The sequence below is a fragment of the Callospermophilus lateralis genome, chromosome 2, assembly GCF_048772815.1.
Source record: "Callospermophilus lateralis isolate mCalLat2 chromosome 2, mCalLat2.hap1, whole genome shotgun sequence".
NCBI lineage: Eukaryota > Metazoa > Chordata > Mammalia > Rodentia > Sciuridae > Callospermophilus > Callospermophilus lateralis.
The window spans coordinates 69,164,722-69,177,594 of NC_135306.1; the positions used below are offsets into that span (position 1 = coordinate 69,164,722).

The 12,873-nt window shown below is 37.8% G+C and overlaps 1 protein-coding gene across 2 annotated transcripts in view; it reads left to right on the top strand.

Moving 5' to 3' along the window:
• Positions 1–12,873, top strand: part of Mamdc2 (MAM domain containing 2) — a 162,422-nt gene that overhangs the window by 134,292 nt on the left and 15,257 nt on the right. For both annotated transcript variants that reach the window (XM_077108653.1, XM_076843457.2), the window contains exon 11: positions 1,682–1,834. In XM_077108653.1, coding sequence (XP_076964768.1) covers positions 1,682–1,834 — 153 coding nt within the window. The remainder of the gene's footprint in view (positions 1–1,681; positions 1,835–12,873) is intronic.

Consider the following 12,873-nt stretch of genomic DNA (forward strand, 5'->3'; position numbering starts at 1 on the left):
TTCTATAAGAAAATCATACATTCAATCTATGTTAGTCCAGCCTTTGCTTTTGTTGACAGAAATCCCTCTCTATAGAGTTTTGTAGTAGGCTTTGGAATTTAGAAATAATGACTCAGATGTTCAAATGTTTTTTTGGGATTTTTTGTTTTTTGTTTTTTGTTTTTTTTTTTTTTGGTACATGGGACTTAACCCTTTTTTTTTCATTTGTAAGGAGGTAGTAATATCTACTTGAATATTGAGGATAATGCGCATACATTCCCTAGCATAGAACTTGGCACAGAACAGTGCTTTAAAAATAAATTTCTTCTGTTCTCATTAGTGTTGTTATTTTTCTCATAGTCATCTTACAGAATGCATTTTTAAGTCATATTGATGAAATTCTTATTTCACAGATACTTGCTAAACATATAATTTTTAAGTTGTAACAGAATAATATTTCCTAAGTAAATCAAATGACACTGAAACAATAGCCCAAGCATTGATGATAGTGACAAAATAAAGTCATGGGGTAGCTAGCTGCATGTTGGACATGATGTCCAGTGAGAAAATGGAGCCCAACACAAGCCAGATCATTTGTCTGAATCTAATTACATTGCATCCTAAACCATAGGATTGCCATCTCTTCAACAAATAGGCAAATTGTAGAATCAACCTGGTACTGGAGAATAATATCCTTGTTTACCTAATTAAAAGACAATTTGTTTGTATTCCCTTAATTTCTGAGATCCTGCAAGAACAATACAGATAAAAATATCTACTACTTGGGACATAGAAGAGGAATGAGCCTTCATTAATTAGTACTGTATATAAAATAAAATGAAGTAAAATAATTAACACACAAGAGATATAAAGACAGGCTATCTATTTAAAATTTTTCTAAGAATCTGGATGTAGGAAAGTACAATAAAGTTCAACCAATGATGCCCCAAGTTAGGAGGTAGCACTAGTGTAGTGATAATAATATTCAAGGAATTAAAGACAGCATTAAAATTGAGTATTTGTCTTTAGGAATGAAAAATAAGGCTCTAGGCAACAAAATAAAATTCCAAATATTTATTTTGCTAATAATTACTGAGAACTTCATGTTCTAAATACTTGACATACATCATCTCATTCATTCCTCACAAACTCATTATGTGAATAATACCATTACTATTCCCACATTATAGATAAGAATACTGAAGCACAGAGAAAGGGTCATTTGTTTCCCCTCCAAAACTATATTTAGTTCTCTCATTTGTCTCTTCCTCCAAAGCAGCTTTTGAATTACTATGAGGATATCCTTCACTCATTGTGGATTTCTGAAGAAATCATCAGCATTATGCAATTTTATTATTTTTCATATTTCAAAAAAAGCAATTTACCCCCAATTTTCAGAACTTCATAAGCTCTTTCACACAGATAAATTCCCAAATGGGAGAAAGTTTCTTAGAGGATCCCAATATTTTTGGTCTAGATTTCTGATTATCCTCTGCCTCTGGCAAGACCCATGGTGGGGTTCAGACAGTAACTGGAAGCAAGAGCTTGATGTAGGTGAACCACCAGAAGAGGGCTGCCTCTCCATATGCCTGGCATATGACCAGAAAACACTCAGACATGCAGAGTGGGCTGCCAGGGGGCCATGGAATGCATATTCATTGGAAGTGTCTCAGCAATTGCAACACCTGCTGTTTCCTTGCAGAGAGACTTCCACCTCCACCTGGAGAGTGTACATTTGATCAAGATGAATGTGCATTTACGCAGGAGAAAAGAAACCGGAGCAGCTGGCACAGGAGGAGGGGAGAAACTCCTACTTCCTACACAGGACCTAAGGGAGATCACACTACTGGGGTAGGTGAGTTATGCCACATGGTGCTGTTTCCTAAGAAAACCTTCTAACTAGCATCCTAGGGGTCGTTTACTGCATTTTGAAATGTGTGAATTTATATCTTGTCTTCAGAATCAACTGCACATGTGATCCTACACACAGAGAAAATTTAATAGATGCATTGTAAATCATCCTTTATGTTCGTAATACTGATTATGTATAAGTGCTGCAAAAAGAATAAAAGGGCTTACAAAAGATAGGCACAGGGGTTCTGTTTAGAAACATGGGGAAAAGTCTCTGTGCTTATATAAGTATTAGCTATGGACATCCAGAAGGACATTCAGTCCCCAAAGCAATAGCCAATGATATATATCTATGGAGAATGTCATACAGAAAATAAAATAAAATCCAGGGTTCCAATCAGTTGCAGAGAAAATGGATACAGAATAATGTACAAGAAAAGAACCAAAAAATTGGTGGTTTTGATGCTCAATGAAACATGGGAATTCAGAGGAGTATCTTCCTTTGTATTTGGATTTGACCTTTAATGCCTCATTATTATATAGCTTTTGATTTAGCACACTTATCTTATGAATACAATTATATATGTATTTATTTCATTTTACAAGCCAGATTGTGTTTAGGTATCTATTAATAATTTTCAAAAAGTTTTTTTTGTTTTAATTGACTTTTAATTTAATTTTATTGTATTATGTAATCTGACACAAAATGAAGGTTAAAATTGCTTCCCTATACTGCCACATCAGTGATCATAGTGGCACAATTCACAATAGCTAGACTGTGGAACCAGCCTAGATGCCCTTCAATAGATGAATGGATAAAAAAAAATGTGGCATCTATACACAATGGAGTACTACACAGCACTAAAAAATGATAAAATCATAGAATTTGCAGGGAAATGGATGGCATTAGAGCAGATTATGCTAAGCGAAGCTAGCCAATTCTTGAAAAACAAATGCCAAATGTCTTCTTTGATATAAAGAGAGCAACTAAGAACAGAACAGGGAGGAAGAGCATGAGGAAAAGATTAACATTAAACAAAGACAACTGGGGGGAGAGAGAGGGAGAGAGAAGGGAAAACATATGGAAATGGTAGGAGACCCTCAATGTTACACAAAATACATAGAAGAGGTTGTGAGGGGAAAGGGGGGGAAACAAGGGAGAGAATTGAACAACAGCAGATGAGGTAGAGAGGGAAGATGGGAGTGGAGGGGAGTGGGGATAGTAGGGGATAGGAAAGGTAGCAGAATACAACAGTCACTAATATGCCATTATGTAAAAAGGTGAGTGTGTAACCGATGTGATTCTGCAATATGTATTTGGGCTAAAAATGGGAGTTCATAACCCAATTGAGTCAAATGTATGAAAGATGATTTATCATGAGCTTTGTAATGTTTTGAACAACCAATAAAAAAAAATTGCTTCCCTAAACCACACTTTTAATCAAAAGCTTGTTAAAAATGCAGTTTCTAGAGTCTTGTAAAAGTCTGATTGAGTAAGTTTCTTGGAAACCCAGAAAAAAAAAGAAAATAGGCACGCAAAGCTGTGTGAATTAGAAGTAGGTTTAAAAATAATAGAAGGAGGGCTAAGGCTGTAGCTCAATGGTAGAGCGCTTGCCTAGCACACATGAGGGACCGAGTTTGATCCTCAGCACCACATAAAAATAAATACATAAAATAAAGGTATTGTATCCATTTACAACTAAAAATATTTTTAAAAAATAATAGAAAGACAAAAAATGGTAATCAAACTGGAGCCAGGACTGAGCCGTAGCATACAAGATATACTGGCAGACAGGAAAGGGGACATACAGTTTGACTCCAAGCTTTCTAGTAGCTGAAACAAAGATGAAAAGTGTATCTATGTTACAGAATTCACAGAGTTCCTAAGGTAAAAATGGAAGGAACAGTCTCTTTGGAGTGTAGATAATCAGGGGTTCATTTTCTGTAAAAAATGTATAAACTGCAAAAACACTACTAAAGTTGATCTCGGTGTTCTTGCTATGTATTAGCAATGGTAAACCACATCAGTGAGCCTTTCACACTGATGCCCCTGCATTCATTTGGTATATCACTTTGGATCAAAGCACCACATTTGGTCTAGAAAAGCAGAACTCTCCCCAACACTAAGCTCATAGAACTACTTCCTCAACTATCCTTACTCCTTACAGAGGAGCTGTAACACCGTGCTGTGTCTTATAGCCTACTTCAGGATAAGCCTGTGGACAAACTGCAGGGCAACTACAGTATAACCTGTTTGTTGATTGGATAAACTTGGTAGTTTCAATCACAAACAGCTTTGTTTTCTCTTCACTCTTCTTAAACATACTCTAAAAATTTTACCTGGCCTGCCCCTCAGCAAATCTTTTAGCTTCTGGGCCCTATTGAGATATTAGAGCGGTCATGAATTCAAGTTGAGCCCAAATCAAAACTTCTATGTCTCGTTCAGTTGAACCCGCTCTCTTTCCCTCAGCCTGAGCCTGCCAAATAGTCTGGGTGACCAGGGAGCAACTGCCTATTCTTTCACTTGAGGTGCTTCACCTCCTCCCCTGTTCTCCATCTTCATGATCCTTTAGTCAAGACAGATACAGCAGGAATTAAAATTAAAGAACTTTAAAGATATTTAGCACTATTTTAAATTCTTTCTAGCTTATTGACTGACCTTTATTATGGCAATGTCTAGACACTGGCTCTTTTGAGAACCTCTGCATCTTACCATTTCAGTGTGCTCTCTGGCTAACCCTCTTTGACCATCCATTTTCCCCTTAGTACTTGCACTATAGAGGTCCAACCCATCTAGGTTTTTCTGTTTGGGTTCATTCCGAAAGTTTTAGCTTAGGTTTTTTTGAAGAACACTTGGTCCTAGCCACCTTCCTAATAAGGGTCCATTTGACTTCCATCCTAATGCACTCTGGACTAACTGAGAAGATGTACAAATTGGTCTAACTACTGATTTCTCTTTTCCTCTTGCTGCTTCAGCAGATTCTATAACTGTTATTTCAGTGAAAGATGAGATTCAGAGATTCAGCCTTGGGCCAGAGGTAGACCAGATGCCCACCTTCAGCACTGAGTAGAAAATTCTAAGGGAGCTCAAAGAATCTATGATACTGGAAAGTATCAAAGGCTCAAAGTAGCTATGAGTCACCCCACTATCTGGAAAAGAGATAAGCAAGTTAAAATGATAAATAGAAAGTCTTATATTTGGTAGCCTGTACTGTATTGGTAGCCTGTAACAGAAAACAGAACTGGAATTGACTTAACTGCAGAGGGAATCCTTTATTGGTCTTTGTAACAGAAAGAGACCAGTATCGCCAGTATAGTTATTCCAGTATAGCTTCAGTAACAGCTTGATGCCAGGGTTAGAACTATGTTATCATGAATGAGACAGTTTCATTCTCTGTACCTCTCTGTGTTAGTTTTTCTGAATTGGCTCTAATCTCAGACAGGATCTCCTATCATGGTAGCAAGGTAGCAGCTGTAATTTCAGACTTAAAACAGTGAATCTAGTAGAAAGAGAATTCCAAAACAATACCAAAATTGAAACTTATTGTCTCTGATTGGCAACATCTTGAAAACAGAGTATTGTAAAACTCATTTTGAATCCCCACAGGACTTAGTGTTGTGTCTCATATACAATAGACACTCAAAAATGTCTATGAAATGAGTGAATGAATGAATAAATGAATGAATCTAAAAGCCTTCACTGACACATATAAGAGTAATTAACCATTTATTTATCAAGACCCCTAAAAGTATGCTAGTGGGAAGAGGAATGGAGAAAAATCAAGAATAAGTGAGATCAAGATACTGCATGTATGTGCATTTTGCCTGGGAGAGAGTTGGTAGTTTTTCTTCCTTTTCTTAGGGTTCCTAAGAAGGCAAGCAATAAGAGGTAAGAGAGGCTACTGAAGATAGATCACATTATGATGGATTACTATAGGGAAATACTCTGATAACAAAGGCCATATAATGACTTGAAAGGAAGGGCAGAGCAAAAGTAGTAAATAGTGGAGTGGAAGGAGTCCCCAAAAAGGGCAAGGACAGCACCAGAGCAGTGTTATAATAGACACCCAGGCTTTGGAGTTGGGATGATTCAGAGCTCCCCACTCACTAAATATGTGGCCTTGAGAAAGTTGCTTAAGGGATATGGCTCAGTTGGTAGAGTGCTTGCCTCATATGCATAAGGTGCTGGGTTCAGTCCCCAGCAACACGCACGCGCGCGCACACACACACACACACACACACACACACAAAGGAGAAAGTTGCTTGAAATTTCCAAGTTTCAGGCTCGTTATCTAGAAAATGAGAATAATTATAGCTACTCACTTATTTACCAAATTTAATAGGCCAGTACAGTTGAAGTTGGCAGCAGGGTTGGTTTCCTCTGACTCCTTTTTGTCTTGCAGATGGCTCTCTTCTTGCTATGTCCACATGCAGCTTTTCCTCTCTGCCATGATATCCATCTTCATATAAGCCATGTTGAATTGGGGCCCACCCATACAACCCCATAAAATGGGGTTAAAATTAAGTTAAAACTTATTTCCCTCTTTAAAGGTCCTATCTCCAAACATGGTTACCTTAAGAGATACTGGGCTTAGGGCTTCAGCATAGATATTTTGGAGATACATAATTTAACCCATAGCAGACTGTCTCCCAGGAGTTAGTACAACGGACTTACCGGTGAAGGTGCAGGTTAGTAAACTCTTTCAAATTAATGGCTGAAACCCTAGCCTTTGTCCTGCTCCTCAAGTCTTTATGCTAAAATAATTTTATTGTCTGAGCTTGTTTGACTTGTAGACCATTTTTTCCTCCTCCCCCACTACACAAAATCTATGAAAACCTAATGAAGCATATATAATAGATATTAAATTACTCATAGTTCCACTCCTTTATTAACATTATTCCTAGACTCTGGGGACATATTTTAAGTAATGTGATATATCTTTGTTAAAGAAAATGATGTAGTTGTGTTTGCTTTGTCTCTCTGAAAACTTAAAGGGATGTTTCAGATGGCTGGAATGAAACTTTACAGCAATAATTGAATGCAAAAAACTTCTTAGTGTGTTCAATATTTATTGCCAATGAATACTTGATGCATTAAATGAAATTCTCTGGTTTGCAACCTAGAGAATGCTGAGTTTTTAAAGTAAACTACTCCTATGGTCTGTCTTCTTCATTCTTTATTTTACCTGCTTCAATATAAATTTCCAAGGGAGTCTCAAGACACCATCCAGTTTTCTAATTAAATAAAATCTTTTCAGATTATATCTTTTTATTTCCATGTGCAACAATGCAAATGATAAAACAAATTTTGCTATGCTGTGCCCCAGGTATCTATAGATCATGTAGCATTGGATAAAAAAAATGATTTGTTGTTGTTGTTCTTAAAACTACTTTAATAAAGCCAGGTGCAGCGGTGCACACTGTAATTCTAGTAACTTGGGAGGCTGAGGCAAAAGAATCTCAAGTTCAATCTGGGCAACTTAGCAAGATCCTGTCTCTAAATAAACAAATAGGACTGGGGATGCAGCTCATTCGAAAGGGTTCCTGAGTTCAATCCCCATTATCTCACACACACACACACACACACACACACACACACACAGAAAAAGCATATTAAAAATTATTTTAATAATGAGGCAGGGAACATAGCTTAGTAGTGGAGCATTTGCGTAGCATGTACTGGATCCTGGGTTCAAGTCTCAGCACTGCACAAAAAAGTAATAAAATTAATTGCTTTCATAATCATTTTTTACTTTTAGAAATAATAAAGTTAGTGATAATTTATTGCATACTTACCCTGGGTAGGCACAGTACTGGAAATCTTTGTGTTCTTACCACAGCCTGTGAAGTAAGAGAAAGGTCCCATTTTTCAGAAGAAGAAACAGAAACTCAGAGAAATTAAGTGCCCTTCCATGGTCACACAGTAGTAACTGGTAGAGTGGGCACTGAATTTCATGTTCGTGTGGCTCTGATAATCATATTCTATGCACTTTGCCTCATCAGAGTCTCACATCCTATATAATACTTAGAGACCATACCTGGCCCAGAATGACTGTGACAGTTTATATGGGAAAATCACATTATCTTTTCACATTACAGCATAAATTCACCCCTAACCACTCCTCAAATCAAAGGGGAAATGAAAAAAGAGAGTTTGTTTCTTCTCTGAAAAGCCATATTCAAACCAATGGTATTTTTGGACTTTCTAGACATTCATCCAGCTGAAAGAATCTAATTTTTTCTGAGATACTTCTAGTGTCTGTGTGTCAGTATTGTATGTTTAACTCCAGCACTGCAACCCATGCACCTGTTGCATAACCTACACACACAGAATGGCTTCCTTTTGTCTTGGTCTCTCCTGGTGAGAGCTATGTGATGTATTGGCTCTTGGATCACAAGGTGACAAGTGCTACCCATTCAAAAATTAAAGCATATGCAAACAAAGGCACCTTTCAAACACTCTTTATTTGTTAAAGCCACTAGCATCAGAGGCTACATGTACAGAAGAATCAAACATCTTAGAACTGGGAAGCATTCATTGATATTACAGAGTCCAGGGTCCCTCGATTCATTTCATATTTCCTAAGCACCCACTATACATTATGCACCAAATAATGCACAAATGCCTCAGAATTTTAACAAATAAAGTAATAATGCTGAAATGCTAGAGATGATGGAACTACACAGGACAGCTAGCTGCCCTTGGGAGTGTCTCAAAGGATGAGTTGGAGTTCATCAGGAATGATCAGGAATAAGGAAGCATTTCAGGATGAGGGAAAAGCAGGTGTGAGATTAGGAGCCATTGAGCAGTGGGACAGCTTTTAGGGACTCTAAGTAATCTTACTTGGCTGGTATATAATATACTGTCAGCCAGGATTCCCAAGAAAGTGGGGTCTAAAATGTAAACTTGTAGGAGATTTGGAGACAGGATTCCAAGAAGCAGAATGCTCCTTTTACAAAGGCTGTAAATCAAGAAAAGAAGAAGAGCTGAAATAAGGATGACTTCTTGATGTGGCCACTACTATGTCCAACAGGCTGCTTGATTCTGCAGAAACATCTAAGAAGCTGTGTTTCAATATATCTCACACCCACCAACTAGGGTGAGAAAGGGAGAAGTGTTTGTCCATAGACTTGTATCCCCCATTGGCCAGAGGTATGTGTCCACTCAGCATTGACTTCCTAAGCCTCCCTCATTTCTGGGTGGCATTCTCATGGGTGCTAAGTGATCCAGGAATGACTGTAGAAGCCACTGCCTTGAAGACTGAACACAGTGGCACTTGGCTTGGGCCCAAGAAAAGGCATCTATTAGGTTGCATCTCAGTAGATTTTATCTTTTCAATTCCTGTCCTTAAAGCCTGTCAATCTACACTTGGAAAAACACATCCAAGGGGGAAAATAAAAGAAAGAGGAGAGGCATTCAAAGCTATTTTATAGATAATTGCATTAGATGGTCAGTCAATATATGTCCATTAAATAAAAAGAAAAGCCACACTACAAATATGTCAGGCTATCGTGTATCTGTCAGAATCAATACATCATCTCAGGTTAAAGAAAGACAAGCCCTGGGAATGGAGTACTTCAGTTAGATGTCATACAGGTCAAACAACACCAATTATCCAGAAATGGAGCTTTGGGGAAGTTCCACATTTATTCTTCCCCTCCCAGTGGTTGCTCAGCTACTGTTCTCTGCAGATGTCTTAGTTGTAGAGTGTTTCGTTTTCAAGTCTATCACACAGTAGGAGAGATAGGATGGAATGAGGGCAAGTGAGAGGTCTCTGGTCTTTCCAAGATTCAATCATTTTTCTTGAACAAGCAGTCTTGAATTGCTGCAAGCCTTCAGTTAATTCTTGGAGCTGTACAAAAGTTGATTTTGGCATTTTTTGCTAGTGCTCTCATTACTTTTATGGAGGAGCAGATTTTTAGAAGTTTTTATGCCACTGTTCCAAAAGCTGCATCCTGCCAACCCCCAACCCCCATCCATATTTTGCTTTTTAATAGATTCAAGTTCTTTGGTAAATTCTCCATCTTACCATCTATTTTCTTAAACGTGTGTGTGTGTGTGTGTGTGTGTGTGTGTGTGTGTTCAGTGCTAGCTGAACCCAGTGCCTCATGCATGCTAAGCAAGCACTCTACCACTGAGCTACACCCCAAGCCCCTTGAACATATTACTAAATACTGATATTATTAAATCATTAGCCATAATTATTTTACAGTCTTTGTGTGACAACTACATACGTGGGATACCTGTTTCTTTCATATGGAGTTTGGTTCCCTTATACCTGCTTCTTAAAATGTCTGATAAATGTGTTTGGACACTAGACATCATGGATGAAAATTATAGAACCATTGAGTGTTGGTGTTTTCCTCCAGAGAGGATGCAGCCTACTCTCAAATAGACAACTAGAATGAAGTCGTCCCTTAGGTCCAACCAGAATTGAGCCAACTTACGGTAGGGCTGCACTTCTGTTTTGCTGGGTCTACCTCTAGTTCTCTCTACACCCCAGATATAGTCTCCCAAACTAAACTTTGGAGTTTAGTTAGGGGCTGTCCTCCCTAGTCTGTCTCAAACTTCAACTTTTGCTTCCTTAGCTGGGGAGATGGCGAAGACTCCACTGTGATATGCATTTGCCTTCTTGACTTTTGCTCTCTGCTAGTTAAAATTTGGTAAATGCCTCAAAGGAAGGTTGCCAAGTGATGAGCTCTCTTTTCTGTCCCTCTCTTTTCTCACAAAACTTTGCCCTGTGAGCCCTGGATGCTTTGGCAGCCCCTAGACTCCTGTTATTGTTCTCTCAACCCACTGAGAGTAGTTGGTTTCTCTGTTCCTTGGCAGATGCTCTCTACTCAGCCTCTGAGGTCAGTGGGGAAATGTCTCAAAGTAGCTCACAGAATGCTGAACTCATTTTGTTGACCTTCTGTTTTCTCTTGAATATTGGATCCTCCAGTGCTTGCTGCTTGGAAAACTCTCAGCTTCAAAAGAGATTCCCTCCTCCATCCCACCAAAACAACAACAAAACTACCCATTTTTTTATTTAAATATTCTTGGTGGAGTATAAACATCCTACAAGTTACTCAGAGAACTGAAGGGTTGTCACTGGTATTTCACTTTTTAGTATCACTTATTTAACATGATTCTTTTACTCAAAATTTGAAGGCATTTGCTCATTCTGTGGTATAAGCCAACCAATCACAGTATTTGAATCATTTCAAATCTTTGTGTCTCTGCCCTCTTACAACTGTATTTTTTTGCTGATATTTTCTGACTATTCTACCCAAGGTCTTGAAGTATCTGAGATTATGTGTTCTGTTCTTTGGCAAGGAGTGATAGGACAATGTTAAAATTTACACAGCCTTTGGCTATAAACTGCCTAAGAGACTATGGGGGACAATTATGCTATAGAAAAACATTTTTCAATGATAATTGTTAAAGCATGGTAAGAGAGATTTTATTCAGGACCACAACAGGTCTACGGACCACTACTGTAGGATTTTTGCCTTGGAGGAGAGAGATTAGGCTTAACTTTGAATATAGCAATTTAGAACTAAGGTGCTGTATGGAGGGGTTCAATGAATGGAAAATTACTCAAAGGAAACATCAAGAGTAAGGTGAATTCTGGTTAAATGGAACTCACAGGATTCTTGCCGAAGGCAGACATGGGATATGGTAGAAGATGAGGCATTTGGTCACTTGTGCTGTGTGATCAAATGTCAATATTGGGATGTGGGGGAATCCTGACTTAGTGTTCTTGATAAAACTGGACTTTAAAAGGAAGTATACAGAAATGCCTAGGAAAAGATTTAGAAAGCTGACTGAAGTTTAGACAAGCAAAGAATCCATATCAAATATCAGAGTAATAAAGTACTGCAAATGACTTTTTTTTTATTCAGTTAGCACAGAAATGACTTTGACAATTACTTCATATTTTTTAAAAAGTTACTTATTGCCAGGTATAGTAGCATGCTTCTTAATGCCAGCTACTCCAGAGGCTGAGGCAGGAGGATAGCAAATTCAAAGCCAGGGTGGGCAACTTAGAGAGATCCTGTCTCAAAACTAAAATAAAAAGGGATAGATATGTGGACTAATGGTAGAGTGCCCCTGGGTTCAATTTCCAGGACTGCAAATTGTAGTAAATGTAATGTCACTTAGGTGAATATCATTGAAATTTCTCTTTAACAGGTGATTTATCCTGAAATAATAATAATAATAAAACTTTTAATGACTCAATAAATTAATAATGGTTAATAGAATTTTAGGATGCAGAGGTAGACAGGACCTCATACATCAGCTAAGGAAACATTCTCATTTGAAATATTACTGAAGTCCATTCAACAGAGTTTTAATAATTATCTGCTTGGAACCTGAGAAACAAGAAGCTTGCCCATGATCAAATGTACACTTTAAACAATAATGAAATTATATCTGAAAAGATTTCCTATTGCCTGCATTGTTGACTTATTGAATTTAGTCCTAACAACTTTTCTATACCCCCTTTTCAAATAAAGGCAACAAAATAATGGCGGATTAAAAAGTGGCAGAACTTCCTATTTTACACATTAGTGAGACAATAGATTCAAACTCTGGACGAGCAACACAGTACCTTTCTCCCTAATAATTATAGTTCATTTGTTTGGCATTGGTGACCAGAGGGTTCTTTTTGAATTAATGTCATGCATTCTGAGACTTTCAAAGGATACACCTGTGGCTGTAGACAGATGCTACCTTTTCAGTTCCCATCCTTACGGTGTGTGAATTTCCACCTGAAAGAATACATGCAAGGGGAAAAAAGAAAGGGGAGAAGCACATAAGTTGTTTTACAGATAACTGCATTAGAGGGTCAGTCAATATAGACCCATTAAATAAAAAGAGAAGTTCAGAAAAGTCACACTGCAAAAATGTCAGGTTACTGTGTGTGTATCAGAATCAATACATCATCAGATGTAGCAATTCCAAGGTGATCACAGTTCCTGACATACTAAAGGGATGATGCAATTAAGTTTTCCAGATTCTAGGATATAGCATGGTATAGTTTAGTGGCCAGACCATAA